Source organism: Melospiza melodia, chromosome 2, assembly GCF_035770615.1.
Source record: "Melospiza melodia melodia isolate bMelMel2 chromosome 2, bMelMel2.pri, whole genome shotgun sequence".
NCBI classification, from domain to species: Eukaryota; Metazoa; Chordata; class Aves; order Passeriformes; family Passerellidae; genus Melospiza; species Melospiza melodia.
Window position 1 is genome coordinate 66,169,149 of NC_086195.1, and position 15,645 is coordinate 66,184,793.

At 40.9% G+C, this 15,645-nt stretch overlaps 1 protein-coding gene across 3 annotated transcripts in view; it reads left to right on the forward strand.

Moving 5' to 3' along the window:
* Positions 1-2,053: 2,053 nt before the first annotated feature.
* The window catches only part of ACER3 (alkaline ceramidase 3), a 56,273-nt gene continuing 42,681 nt past the window's right edge, over positions 2,054-15,645 (forward strand). The window contains exon 1 of one of the 3 annotated variants that reach the window (XM_063148684.1): positions 2,054-2,211. In XM_063148684.1, the coding sequence (XP_063004754.1) occupies positions 2,109-2,211 (103 nt within the window). In that variant the 5' untranslated portion in view covers positions 2,054-2,108. Of the gene's footprint in view, positions 2,212-2,811; positions 2,882-3,707; positions 3,961-15,645 lie in introns of those variants that run through there. The other 2 variants (XM_063148688.1, XM_063148685.1) reach the window with 2 other exon arrangements.

Below are 15,645 nucleotides of genomic sequence, written 5' to 3' on the forward strand. Positions count from 1 at the left end.
GGTCTGTCAGAGTTCAAAAGCAGAGAACCAAGCCACAGAACAAGTCAGAAGTAAATGCATTTTCCAATGGAGAATACTCCAGAAAAGTGCCAAATAAATAAAACTTCCCTAGTAATTGAAATCAAGGCCTAGCTATGAATTTTCCTTGTGTTTCTGAGGAAATCAGAATGGATGACAACCCACATTATTGATATGTACCACATAAACCCCTTCATTAATTTATCTTGCCCAGTTTAAAAGCTAGTTTCATGTCTGACTTCTTTTTCTAGTGTGGTGGCAAATCTTCTCATGGCCAGCATGCATGTGATCAGAAAAGAAACAAACCCAAAAAATTTTAATTATTTATTTAAAGCCAACTGTAATTCAGTGTTATAAAAATTGCCTACATTTTCCCACATTTTTGCCATTATTGCTCCTCGTGAGTAAATATTTATTTTTTAATATTTAACTATTAGTTAATATTTAAAATATTTCATAAATCTCTCCTTAGTTTCTGAGCAACTGCAATTTCAAATTTTTTATTGTTTTTCTGTCAAGAACTTTTAACTGAACCTTCAAAAGTCTGAAAAGCTAAAGTGCATCAAGCAGGTCAGAATCTTCCTCATTTTTTACAGCCAGTTTTATGCATCTTGATCAGTCTGATACTCTTCCAGACCCCAATCTTGAAAGTCTAACTCTGTGGAAGTAATGTAGGTCTGAAAAATATAGGAAGACAGGTCTGCATATAAAAATTCCAGAGGGATTTTGATGATGTTTTGACAATATAGGTGTATTGTCACTGCCATCACTAAAATAAATTTTATTTTAGTCCTTTATAGCATGACAAAAGTAGTGATATATGTTAACTACATCTCTTGATGCTGGAAGCAATTATACACAAACTGAACTTCAGAAGGCAAGATGGTCTTCAAGATAGAGTATGTATTCTGCCATGTATTTACAGTAGGAAAGGCCTGTGTTTAGACTGGCATTTCTTAGCCTACAGAAGGAAAGGTGAGAAGAAATAAAATGTGGAAAAGAAGTCTGTGTGTTTACACACAGGTATAATAAATTCTGCTGGCCAGCGGGGTGTAAGCACTGTGTACAGCCCCCAAGGTCTGCCCAAAGCTTCTCCTCAAGTTTTGGATCACCTTCTGAAGCAGAAAACACACACAGCATTATCAGACCTTTACTGGTACACTTTATTCTTTCCCCTTATGTCTCAAGTCTTTCCATTTTTAGATTGTACTTGCCTCTGGATACCAACTCTGCTTGAGAAGCAGTTTGCATATTATGGGTGTAAGTATAGTACGCATAGTAAGCACTGAGGAAACTAAATAAGGCATCAGAGGAGAGGAAAACCCCCATTTAGTAGGCAGTGCTATAAAAATACTCCTTCCTTCTCCCAGCCCACGAGTATGAGGAACACTTGCCTCTTCATTGCTTTCAGGAAGAAATTCTTCAATGTAAAAGTGGTGAGACACTGGCACAGGTTGCCTGGTGGATCTTTGGGCGCCCCATCCCTGGAAGTGTTCAGGGCCAGGCTGGATGGGGCTTTGAACAGCCTGATCTAGTGGAAGGTGAATCTGCCCATGGCAGGGGATTGGAACTGGATGGTCCTTAAGGTCCCCTCCAACCCAAATCATTCTACGATGCTGTGAAGCTGTGTCTCAACATCATGAAGGCAGCACGCTGCCCCGCTCGCCTTACAAACCCTCCACGAAATCTATAACGAAAACCGGAGTGGAAAGCTGAGGGAGGAAACCTCTTCACTGCCCCCGGCTTGAAAAGCGGGTGAGGAGAGTGCCGTGATGCTGCACGTCCCGCCTCATCCTCACAGGGGCATCGCGCGGATTCCCTGAGAGCCAAACGCGCCCCGCACCGGTGTTTCCCCACACACTCGCCCCACATCCACGTTTTCCGCCACAATGTGTTTCCCCGCCCCGGTCTGCCCCGTCCGACAGGCCGCAGACCGTCCCCATGGCGACCGCGGCTCCGCCCCGCGGGCGGGCCCAGCTCCGGCCCCGCCCGCTCTCCCGCCGCCGCCGCCGCTGCGCTCCGGGCCCGGCGCCCTTCTCCCTCCGCTGACCCGTGCCCTGGCTCCGCTCTAGCCTGCAGCGGGCGCCGCGATGGCTCCGGCCGCCGACCGGGAGGGTTACTGGGGCCCGCCGACCTCCACCCTGGAGTGGTGCGAGGAGAACTACGCCGTCTCCTACTACATCGCCGAGTTCTGTGAGTGGCCGCGCCGGCCCCGGGTCCTGCCCCGGCCCCGGGGGCCGCGTCCCACCGCCGCCTCCTTCTCCCTCTCCGCAGCTCTTCGTGCTCTGTCCCCGCGGCGGGGGAATCCCTCCTCCTCCTTGGCCCCTCTTTCCTGCGGGGTGACGGTGCCACTGCCCCTCAGCCAGCCCCGGTGGGTGGAAATGGGTGTTTTTTACCGCCTTCCCGCACAAATCCGTTGTCGGAAGCACGGGATGGTGTAGCCCCTCTCTCCCCAGCGTGTGGTTTGGGCCCCCATCCCAAGCGTGTCCTTTCGGCCTGTGTCCATAGGGATGGCAGGGCTGTAGCGGGGGTGCCGGGGGCCTGCGGCGGTGGCTGGGATGGGGTGGCCCGTGAGCTGTGTCCTGGGGGTGTCGCAGGAACTGGGCTGGCTGTGTGGCACCGCAGCACGGGTGAAGAGAGGGAAGGACTCTCGCTGGAGTCGTGCTTGGCGTGTCACGCCTCGAAGCCACACTCTGCTCTGCTCCCCTTGAGGTGGAACCATCTGCACAGCCAGGACTGTCAAACCAAGTGAAACTGCTCAGGGAGAGAAAAGGTATCGTCCTGTGCAAGATACGGCTTCATCCAGGGATGACACCTTCCCCCAGGTGGCCTTTGGTGCCCCGTGATGACCGTCGTCAATCAGGTGGCTCCGCTGCAGGTGGTGCGAGTTAAGCGAGGCTTGAAGGGTCGCTCTGTTTCAAGTGATTGTCTTTTAGGATAGCTCAGAGCACTGGGAAGAGAGCAGGCCATTGGTTTGACCTCGAAACGGTTATTCAGAAACACTCAGGATTTAGCATATTTTAGGGAAAAAAAGAAGGGGCTTCAATTGCAGGGCCATTCATCAGGTGCTTGAGAAAGGAGTGTCTTGCAGGTGATAAAAGACCAAGCCCTATATCACTGAGGTTTTGTTGAAAAACTAAGTATTTTTGTGTCCTGGGCAGCGACTTTAAAGGGTGTAGTAGTTATAATTATGTGCTTCTGCCTGGCACACGCCCTGTGCTGCGAAAAACTTTCACACGCATGAGGTAGGTGGCTGCCTTTGAAGTGTTAGGGCCCTGGGTGCTCAAGTGACCAGGCTCACCCACCCTGAAGTGCTTGAAGTGGGCAATCTGCAGAGGCCTTTCACATAGCTGGGATGCTTCAGCAGTGGCTTGGAAGAGCTTGGCATGCAGAAGATGGAAGGTTCTGGGTTTCCATGCCCAGCTGTGGCTCCTGGTTGCAAGCACTGACATGGGTGCGGATCCAAAGTGAATAATTGTGAAAGAGTGTTCAGAGTGTAGGAATAGGAAGAACAGGATCTGAAATGAACAACAGCAGCATAAGCAGCTTAGAAGCTCAGAGGAAAAAGGAAGTTAGTGTGTAGATTTATGGCTGAGGCAGGCTGGCTGAAAAGGAAACAAAATTAAATACTCTTAAAAAGGGACAAACTTAGAAGTCTAAATAGAATGAGACTTTTGCAGAGTATGTATATATGTGTTTTCCTTTTTGTCAAGCATAATTTGTGAGATAATTCTCATAGGGAAGAGGAAGTTCTTTTTCTTCACTAATGTAAAAATGAATTTGACTAGCATGTAAATTTTTAAAGTAATTCCTGCATTGTTGGCCTTGTTAACTGATACTTTTTGTCTACTTTTGGATTATTCAGGAGAAGGAAGATGAGGATGAGAGTAATGGGAGGCAGAAAGGCTTGTGTTCTGAGGAAAAAGAGAGTAGCTATACAAGGTCTGGTCCCTCCTTATGGTTTTGGTGTTTGGGACCACAATTTGTTGGTCTGTCAGTTGCACTGAAAAAAACTGTATATAAGGGCTGTTCTGTAATGTAAAGCATTTAAATGATCTAAGTTTAAAATGCAAAACAGTAAGTAAGCCTGCTGTGGTGTAGGGTTAGCTTAACAGCAGCTAATTTCAGTCCAGATGCCAAGATGGGTTAGATTTTCTTCAGCAGTGGTTCTCTAACAGTGCTTTCAGGGTCTGAGGCAATAAGTGTTCTGGGGATAGTATTTGAAGTTTTACCTTACGCAAGAGTGAAAATCCATTTCTGACTTGGTACCACTCAGGTACAGCTGATTGTTTGTAAAAATTTTTGCATTAAATGTTTGTTATAAGTAGGTTGTTAATGGTTGTTAATAATTTATAAGAAACTTTGGAGGCCCAAAGATTGAAGAATACTGGCAGGTCCAAACCAAATAGGTTGCAGGCTAAAGAACCAAACAGAAAGCTTGTACAAATTACATTTTTGTGCCATTTAGCAATTTGGTTTTGACATGCTACTTTTAGTACAGAATTGCTACATTGTGTTATAAAAGCCCACATGCAGTTCCTTGCTCTTTACTCCTTATAGAACTAATATAAATGGTAGCAGCTTATCAATTGTATGTAGTGAGAGATGTGGCAGTGAGGTAAGGTGGTGGTGTAGCACTTCATATTTGAATTCCCTTGGTGTAACCCAAACACAGTGGCATGTATTCAAAAGTTCATTTTTTTAATAATGAGAAATGCTTTTTCTTGCCTTTCTGAGTCTGCACCTAGTCAGTTTTTCTCCCCTGTGGAGGTGGATGACTAACTGCTCTACATCCCTCTGTAGAATATTAAACCAATTGAAATGAAAAACCAGTTAAAAAGAATTGTTTAGCAAGCTTAACTCTGTTAAGCCTTAAAATGAGTCTTATATCCCCCACTGATCAAACCTATTTTATGATGTGGTAATTCCTTTTTCAGGGTTTCTCATTGATTGACTCCCGTGTGCTGGAGAGCAAGTAGTAGACGTGGGGTTTTTTTCTCTTCTTTAAACCTTTCGAGGTCTCAGTTCTTAAAAGCTGAATTATCCAAACTTTTGTACACTTGGTTAAGAAAAAATAGTAAAGGATAAACCCACCATCCTCCCACACAAAAAAATAGAAAAAGGGCAAATATAAGTTCTGGGTTTTAGCACTTATCATTCAAATGCTACAGCTTACTCCTTATTTTAGCAGGGTTGATGTTTCAGGCCAGTTAAGCCCACGTAGCATTGAGTTTTGGGGGTCTGTTTTGACATGAATGTCTATCACAGGAGCCTTACCCTTCTTGGATTCAGTCATCCCTGTAAGAGCTCCTCTTATAGAATATGGTGAGTGAATATAAGTAGTCTTCACATACTCCCTTTGCTGAGAGCACGTAGAGTAGTACCAATTCAAGCAAATATTTTAGATTCAAAGGAGCCCTGTGTGGTACATGAGAGCTTATAATTCTCAGTCAGGAGAATCATGGGGGCGAATTTGTTGTAGTTAACAACAGAATGCTGTGTTCCAGTTTGGATCAAACTTGAGTCATGTTTCCAGTTATGTTGCTTTGAGCTATCATTGTCCATGAGTAATATGCATCATCTACAACATGACAGGTTTAGAGATATCCTTATGCTGGCATTTACAGCAGCAAGCGTCTAGAACATTGCTTCAGGCTTCTCAAGGAATTAGTGAAATTGTTTCTTTCTTGGCTTCTGGTCTTGTCTATGTTCTGATATCTTTGCATAAGAATTTTTAAATTATTATTGTTATTATCATAATTATTATGTTATTATCATATTATTATCATATCAGAGTTAAATCCATTAGTTTTTGTTTTCATTAGAGATCTGGTAAGTGACTTCTTGTAACTGGGATTTCCTTATGGGACTCTTATTTGGGAAAAAAACGCACCCATGTCATGAGAATCTGCCCATGTTTCTAGCTATTTTTGTTCCACTTCCTTCAGGCTTCTGATTTTTGCCTCAGACAAGAGATTGAGACAAGATTATGGTGACTTGTGTTCTTCAGTGTGAGATATCTCTTTATCTTGCATCTTGGATGGCATAGAGCGCTGTCCCAGCATTCTCGACATTGTGAACAGTGACACAAAAATATTGTTGTTTCCTTTTAGGCATTGCTCAGAGAATACAGCTGCAGATTGTACAGATCTCTATTTTCTATGGGGTTTATTACTTTAAAACATAAAAACTTGCAAAATTACTTAAACATAGAATAATGTCATTAATGTTGAATTTGTACTGCCACGTATGGATTATCACTTGTTCCTCGTGGGTGTCCTGTTGCATTTTGCCTTTTTTCCAGAGGCTTTGGAAAGCAGCCAGAGACTGTTGGGCTAGGTACTCTCCAAGTGAGAGTAAGAAAACTAAAATAAAGCCAACTGTCTGCCTTCAAGAACCCTTCCTATTCTTTCAGTGATAAAGTGGCAGATGAAGGAAACACCATCAAGTTTAATTGGGTGTGATGAGCCCAACTGCCTGGCTGAGATGGAGCGATTTAAAGATGACATGACACAGATGAGTTCTAAAGAGTGCTTTAACAGAAGACAGTGTCACAGACCTGTACACTTTAAGACTGAAAGGGATTTGAGTGTATAAATTTAATGATCTCATTGGAGGAAACCACATCACAACTTTCCTCTGGAAATTTATTTGGCTTCTTGAGGGAGCTCCCTGAACTGAGGAAGCACTGCAAGCAAAAAGGTAAAGGAAGCATTAAACTAATTGATGGTGAGTGCAAAGTCAAGTGGAGTGTGCAGAACAGTGCTCAGCTGTGCAGTGAGTTTTTGGATGAACACTTCTAGCTTGCTTTTTGTGCTGCAGACAAAAAGAAGTTGAAAGAGGGATTCCTTTCTCCAAAAAAATAATATAGCAGAACCAAAATCATAAGCCAGATGGTCTCTGCTGTCACTTCTTTGTATTTCTTTCTATTTGGTTTTGAATCAGTAGCAAATACTCTTTTATTAACTTATTTCCTTTCCTAGGCTGTAAAAGTACATTCTTAGCTAAAGCCTAAAGATAGTCTTGTCACAGAGTTTTGATGCATTTTGAGATCACTAATGATTTGTATGATTTTAATTCTTCCTTGCTTTTTATCTTTCCCCATGATGCAACTCTACCTTTGATCTCATGACAGCTTAATTTTCAGTTTTCCCACCAGCCTTCGTTGAAAGATGGAGTCAAAGGCTCTTGGAAAGTTGATTTCCCCAATCATCAGTTCTTATTTGTCCATCATGTTATGGATATGCTTAAAGCCTGTCAGATAGATGCTGTGCTAATGGACCACATGTGTGTTTATCTACTAATGTGTGCAGCTATTAAGCGACAATAAAATTCTTAAATATGGTTTAACAAAGCATTCGATTACTCTATAATTAGTGCTTCATATTTAGTACTTGTACAGCTGGCAGTTGGACATCTGCCACTCCAAATGGTAACACAGCAATGGCATTTCTACATTTTAATTTTTCTTATGTGCAAACTGAGGAAGACTGGTTTATGAACTGCTTGATATGAATTTGCAGAATATATATTTGTGTCTAGAAATAGGAATATTAATGTAAAATAAATTATTGTAAAGGAACACTGCTGACTCTAAAGTTACTTTTTATGAGCTTTTAGTCACAGATTAAAAACTTTTGTCATAATTGAAAGACTTCAGTCTGGGGTTTGCTGTGTCTTGTGTGTGTGAAACTGCTATTTATATAATGCATTTTCTATATTTGCTGGTGCCTTTCACATATAAGTGGGAAAGCTTTTTTTTTTCCTTTAAAGAAGAAAGATTTAATTATAGATGCAAAAATGTTCAAAGGAAGTCTGGAAATTGTCTCCAGTTCCAACAGCTCAGCAGTATATGGTTCTTTGTCTTGCAACTTGTGTGAGTGCTCACACATTTGACTGTTTGTCTGACTACCTCAAGAGGATCATGGCAAGGTTTGTGGCTCATGAAAGTTTATCAAATGCAAAAAGTTCTTTTAATTCAAAATGTGTGTCTAAACAGGACATTATAATGCTAGAAGAGAACCCATTTGCAAATGGTTGTCAGGGCAAAGCTACATACCTTAGATTGCCTTCTAGCTGGGAGGCTCTTTGTACTTGCCTCATTAATTACACTCATTCTTCCGTCCATTAGCAGGGAAGCTGAGCTGCTGCATGAATTAAAGGTGCTTGGTTATACTGTCTTTGTGGAAGTACTACAAAAAGCAAAAAAATGTGTCAGGAAGAGAGAAATTCTAGAGAACGTTGCAGTAAAAAAAGCCCAGAGCAACACTGCTTTATTGTCAATCATTTACCATTAATTGATCTGAATATGCTCATATAGGCAAGCTCAGCGTAGAGGCTCAGTTGTTTTGCTGGGTACTCTTTAGATTTAAGATCTCAGGCACAGATCCTTCTTTGTACTTGAAAATGCAATTATAAATTTTCAGAGTTTTTGTGCTAGCTCAAAAAAATGAAGTGTCTAACCATGATATTTTTTTTTCAGTTCCTAAAAATTAATTTCCTTGAAGAAATATGCTGCATGTGCACTGTGACCAGTGACTAAAAACCTGATATTTCTAAATGATTACTGCAGTCAGCATCTCCAGATCATTATCTCCTTTACAGTCAGGTCCGTCATCCTCTGGCAGAGTACGTACTTCAGTGTGTCTGGAGTTCAGGAGGCAGAAGTTGTTCTTTCTGTCAGTCTTGGTGGAGAGATTGCACCCTTTGTGTCCCTTCCTCAGCCTTACAAGATTCCTCTTGATTTCTTTGCCTCTCCACCAACTGGTGACTCAACCTGCCCTGCACATTGTAGCAGTTCCAGAAGGAAATTCCAAACTTTATTTGAAATTTGAGAGTAGTGTCCAGTAGCGTGTCTATTTCCCAGCTGTGTTCTGGGGCTTTAGTTTCTTATATTTGGTTTTTCATTGTTCCTTGATTCCTTTGGACATGTTTTCTGAATGCAGCGTCCTTGGAGTGACCCTGAAATGGTATGTGCAGCGTGAGTGTCTCTTCAAGAATCTCTGGCTGGCTTTGTGAACAGGAAGGTATGTTCCCTTTGCCAAGTCTGGGTAATACTGCAATTCTCCTCTATAAACAGAGGAACTGGAGAAGGGGACGAGAGTGTGGCCTGATTAAGCTGGGCAAGGTTCAGGATATTAGTTTGAGACTTGACTTTTATATTTGAGATGGCAAGATTTAGACTTCTTCAGGCAGGAAAGCAGACAAGCAGAATTAGGAAAAGATATGGTGTTAGGGGTGATCTGAACATCTTCATGTTTTGTATGAATGTTGTATGTATTCCAACTAGTAGGATTTCAAGGTATCAACTTAATAGTCATAAGACATGACCCTAGAAGCTCTTGATTTATACAATGCTTTAATGAACTCATTATTTGCAGTAAGCTCATGATGCCACTGCTCTGTAGGCTAGATTTTTAGTTATTGCTAATTCATGTTGGATAAGGATTTTCATTTGAACAAGAATCAGCACCTGGGAAACAGAGTATTAACTCAAACAAATCCTTTAGAGCGCTGAGCATGAAAATTAGTCTGGACACTTTCAGTCTTGGGACAGAGGTATTTCTGTGTTAACCTGATGGACAAATGACATCTCTTTCTTCATCCTGTCTGGTCAACACCATTTGTTTGTTCAATCAAAGACCTGCTTCCTGACTGGAAAGCATGCTATTGTGATCCCTTCTAATGGGTATTTTAAGCTTCATTGAGGAAACCCAGGGAAAACTGAAAAATTACTTGTTTGTCTTTGAGAAAGAGTTTGAAGATCTGGCTGGCTCTGAAATCAAATGGGTCATCTGCAACAGGAAGCAAAAATGACCAACAGAACTAATGAACTGAATTTGTTGTCACAGAGAGGAGTTTACATTACTTCTAGGTAAAATGAATGTATTTTTCTTCTACAAGTACTTACCTTTTCTTGCACAGCAAACTTTTTCATGTTTGTGTGAGTCTCATTACAGATTGGATTGTTCTTGGAGGGAGTTTGTAGTGCTGCTCTCCTGCCAGAGACTTCCAGGTCTGGTGCTGACCCCAGATTGCAGCAGCTGAGCTGCTCTGGGGGTTATTGCACACAGGTGCATGGTGTATTTCTACTGATATTCCTGCATTCCTTACACGGGATGCAGACGTTATTTATTTTTTTAGACTTTGAATCTTATAGACTTAAGAAAAAACTCACAAATATATAAACTCAGAGTTGCTCCAGGTGATATTTTGTTCATGAATGAAAATGGATGTCTTTTCTAAGTCTTTTTCACAGTTGTGAAAACAAGCTGTATAAGCAGAAAGAATAAGCTATGTACAATGTGCTGACCCCAGGGTATGAGTAAACAGCCTGGAAAATCAGAGAAACAAAACTTTTTGCTTTATTTTTTCAATTTAGTAGAAAAAATGTTGGCAGTGCACTTCTGTTCATACCAGTTTAATGCTGTCTCCCTAAGCTGCTGCTAGCAGTAGCAGTGTGGAAGTTCAGGGCTTTCTTTTGATGTAGCAGAGCAAAAACCAGAGGATCATTGCTGGTTTGTGCTACTGGTGAGCAGTGTCTCTCTAAGAATCAGTTCAATTGATTTGTGTCAGTGCCTTGGAAAGCAGCAGAGAAATGCACTGTGGTAGTGAAATCATACAGCAGATGTTGTTTTCATTCACTTAAACAAACTGCTATGCCTTTGTGATCTGTGATAGCACAGTTGCTTTACACTCAGAGTTTTGGTGGCTGTTAAATCTTTCAAGGCCCAAGTTTTATAATCCTGCAAGGCTCCTCAGATACATTCTTCTGCACAGTGCATAACGTTAGTGCTGTACTGAAATGCTGAAACTGTTGAGTCTATCCCAATTTAATGTTTCATGTCCTTTTTTCCCCCTCTATTCTGGGCTGCAGAGAAATACTGTAAAGCTCTTTCCGTTTCTTAAATGCGTTTCCTTCCAAGCTGTTCCATGCTGATTTCCACTTGACTTTTGTATTATTTTTTTTTCTACAATTGTCTCAGGCGTTTCCTCTGGAAGATTTCCTATGCCAGCCTTTGGGCCACATTTGTGTAGGGAACACAGTTAATTTGTATATGGTTTTCAACTATTTTGTATCTTATTCATTAAAACAGATTTCTGCCCAAATTCCTGCCACCCACCTTATGAACTATTATTGTGTAGGTACTATATTAATTTATATTTATAACAAAAAGATAGTGTTTAAAGTTTGAACCTTCAGTGTATTTTATATCTCTTTCTTTATTTGGTTTAGACTGTGAGATACTTAAGATATGGGCTTTGATCTTACTGTCTCTGTGGAAAAGCTTCATTTTCCCTCCGGATGAATAGCTTTTGCCAAGATTTGTGGATGATAGATGATTGCTGTTATTTTTCTTTTAATTTTTCAAGCATGAACAAGAAGGTTGTCTTGAAATGACAATTGAACAGTGACTAAAGAGTACAGTTGGAGTTAGTTGTAGACTAGGAGTGACGACCTTTGATTCTTGCATTATTGAATTAATTGGGTACTGTTGAAATTTTTTGCTGGAGGTTGTTACATTAACTGGAAAAGGTTATGAAGACTGGAGAAATGAAGTACCTACGTAATAGAGATAGTTATATGTTTAGGATTGAAGATGTTGATTCCAGGTCATATCTGTGATCAGTTGCCTGTCATCACATGTTCCAGTTAGCCTTAGGGTTTTTCATTTGAGGCAGTCCTGCAATAAAAAAGAAAAGAAAAAATATGGTTATTTGCAGAAGGAATGTTTTATTACTACTGATAAGAGGGTGAATGTCACCAATCAGTATTTGAGTGGCTGAATCAGGCTGTGGTTGCTGACCAGTTTCATTATCCTCATGTGTTCTCCTACAGTTATGTAGTATTATTTTTTTATGTAGTATTGTAGTAACCTTTAATTTCCTGCCATCCAAATAGGGCAAAAGAATGGCATGAGTCATTGGTAGAAGAGGCTTTAATTGTTCTGGACACCCAGGGGAAATCTCTATTCATAGTAAGAAAGGGAAGAAAGAGAAGGTGAGAGGATTTGGATTTTGAAGATGGACTACCCAAGCTAAAGCTACAAATACCTGGACAGAAGCACTGGCGCACGTTATTCTCTGCTGTTCACCGTCCAGTGAGTATGTTGGGCTCCCCTAAGGCTCAGCTCTCCTCTGTCACTGCACAGTGCCTGGGACAGTCCTGCCAGAGCCTCTGGGCTGATACCCACAGCTTCTGTGCCTCAGGTTAGTTTTTCCAGTGTAGTGAGGACTGACAGATGCTGGGTTGGAGGTACTTGGTAGCTCAAAGCTGTCAGCTCTGAAATCTGTGCCTTCTCCTCTGGACAGACCCTTAGACTTAAAGGAGTTGGTGCAGGCACTGAACAGGAAGCCAGGATGCTGATGCCACCATAGGAGAAGAATGGCTGGAAGGAGTTAATGATGAAAATTACATGGATGATCAGTGTAGTATATTGGTCACTGCTTAGTTTTAGCAGGGGCTGAACAGTAATCTCCATGTCTTTTATTTCCTTCCAGTCTGACATCATCAACCTGCCTTAAAATAACATTTAAAATAGGTTTTATTTTGTTTTCCAGTAAAGGATATAAAAGAAGTAAATCTGCCCTTCAGCAACAAGCTTATTGCATGTAATATTCTAACTTTACATCATCTCAGCCTAATCTCTTTAGACTTTGATTGCATTTTCCAGATGTAAGCACTTGCTTTTAGCGAGCTTTCTAGATTGGTATTTCAAATGATCTGCCTATGTCAACTGTTTTTACTTTAAATTTGCTTTCAAAATCCTTCCAGGTGTACTTCAAAGTAATTGGTGTGCTTGCTATCATCTTAGATTCATGTTTATTGGAGAAATTATGCTTTCTTTTCCATGTGGTTTCTCATACCCTAGGAAAGCAATATTAAAATATGACAGGATGGCATAGCAGCTGGCTGTAATGCAAGTTTATTCCTTGCAGTCTGGTTAATTGTGAATTTCTTGGATTAAGAATAAAATGTCCTGTAAAGAAGGTGTGTACTATCATATTTGTTCAAGCTGCTTCCTGAAGTCTCAAAAAAAATGGTCATGAATAGATTCTTGCATCTTTATTATTACATTTCTAAATACTGTTATTTTTCAGGTAATGGTACATTCAAAATGCGAAAACCATTTATTAATGTTCCACGATGCCCTGTGCTTGTGACAGGCATTGGTGTGATAAACGCACAACTACAATAAGATAATAGGCTTCAAAAGAGAAGAGACTACTTGGCTTTTTAATTTAGGTGTTGTAGCTATCCTTATTCTGGCCTATCACCTCAGAATATTTTCATTGCAATTGCTTTCATAATTATCTGTTAAACTTCAAATTATCTGTTAAACTTCACAGCTGGTCCTCCACATTTTAATCTGCCCTTCTAATGTTCTTCTGGGGAAGAGCAGTTCATGCTGATCTCAGACTTCATTCATGAAAAGTTTTGAGACAGATCCCTCAGAAAAAATCAGAATCACCCTTCCTCAAAACAAACAAACAAACAAACAAAAAAAATCAGTGCAAGTTCTGGGGCTTTAGGCACTTCTTCTTCACTTGTGATAGCCTTTAAAAATTCCAGGAGGAGAAGTTCACTATGCTAAACATGAGAATTGGTAACAAAAACATTGTTTCTGGAAAGTACCCAGCTGTTACTGTGGCTGCATTTTCTACTTTGTAGCTTTACTTACGAGAAGTGGTGTGGTGAACTCATTCATTTTTATTGTGGCAGCTAAGGATGGTCAAGTGGCTAGAGGAACACTTTGGTGTTTGAAGGTCTGGACTTCTGTTTTATGCAGGTTTCTTTATGGCTCAGGCAGCTTTATCCAGCCTGTCTTGCAGGGATATTGAGACAGAGGACTGGGGTTGCTTAGACCCTCCAGTAAAAGAGACTAAATAGGTCGCCAACGTGTTTTGGATTTGAGGGGAAAGAGCAAAAATTTCTTTGCCCCCACAATGTTTCACTGTCTAAACTTGCACTATAAACACAACTGTTGTATTTCTGGGATTGCAAGGGTCTCTTCAAGGGTATTGGTTTCTTATGAGGACATAAGTGGAGCTTTAAAATATGAATTTAAGTATCAGCTTTCTCTCACTTATTTTTAGTATAATTTACATAAGAAGCAAAGTCAGTGTTAGTATAGTCTTCTGTTAGGTTGTAGTTTTCTAAAGCTTTTACTATACAGTAGCAAAGCAGTTTGCAGAGATGAGGGTAAGGAAAGGGATAGCTTAATTGTAACCTAGGGCAATTCAGAAGCAGTTTATAATAAGGGCTTTTGTAGGATGTGCATTCCAAAGAGGCTTGTGCATAAGAAAATACACCCACACTTTACAGGTTTGAACTGAGCTTACTTTGTGTGTGTTTTGTTAGTCAGCAGTGTCGAGAGCTTTCTCTTCTAAATATTTTTTGATTGTTTTGAAGAACACAAGTACAACATGAAATAGTGTAATCAGACTAAACCATCTAAAAATATTAGCTGGACTAGTATGATGAATGTCAAGGGAATGAATTCTGCAGCTGGGATATAAAGCATGTGAAACCATATATTGGAATGTATCACTTGACGCAGCATTTTGGAACGACTTATAAATACGCACTGGAAAGAAAAATAAAATTGTGTTGTTAATAACTAATTTTTTCCCTAAAATTGCCTCTTTACCCCTCTCCAATCCAATCTGTCGTTGGAATGGTTTACCTCTTCAGAAGGGTATCAACTTGCATAACTGTGCTGTGCTATCCTGGAGAAATGGAGGCCCAGCAAGGGAGAAGCAGCCTAGAAGGTCTAGAAGTGCTGCCCTGCATTCCAACTTTAAACACTTAAACCTTCCAGCTGGCCACCAGCTCTGCAGCAGCAATGTTGCCTTCAGTTGTTTTGGCCTTGTCCCAGCACTTGGACATTCTGGAAGCAGCTCTGCTGCTGCTGGGGCTGAGACACGTGTGACTGGAACGTGGTGTGCTCACTCCACTGGTATGCATCTGAGCTGGTGCTGGCCTTGGGAAGGAGCCTGTGTTCCTACCTTGTTTGCCACCTCTCTTCACCCACAGTGCATTGTTTCCTTCATGTATCTTGCAGTGTGTTATCCATTCTGTTTGAAACTCTTCCAGGATTGACAGCTTCTTTTGGGAGATGTTGCTGCTGCCAGATGTTAGATTTCTAGATGTTCTACCGAAACTTCTCTTTTCCTTGGTTCAGCCTGTTAGTGCTCATCAGAATGCTCTTCTTAAGTAATGCAAATAATGTTTCTTTTCAATCTTTCCCCCATGTAAACCCTTTGGATGCCACATTGCTTTCTTGTTGCTTCTGTCAGGCTGAGATTTAGGTAGCTGTTCTTTCCCTTTTCAGGTCTTCCTTTTCCTAGTTGTTGTAGCTACTCCCTCCCTCTCATTTGTGCCTTACAGTTTTTCTCATAATAGTATGACAATTTCTATACAGAGCTAGATTAATGCAGCATTCCTTTGTAATGCACTTCATTACATTTTTCTGTGCTGTTTTATCTCTTTTAATTTTATGATTCTTGTGATCTATGTGAACTTGCTCCATAGAGTTCTGATATTATTTTAAACACCATGAAAGATCTAGTAGTCTCAGTAAAGATCCATTGATTGGTGTTGTTATTTATGTGTACTCATTTTTA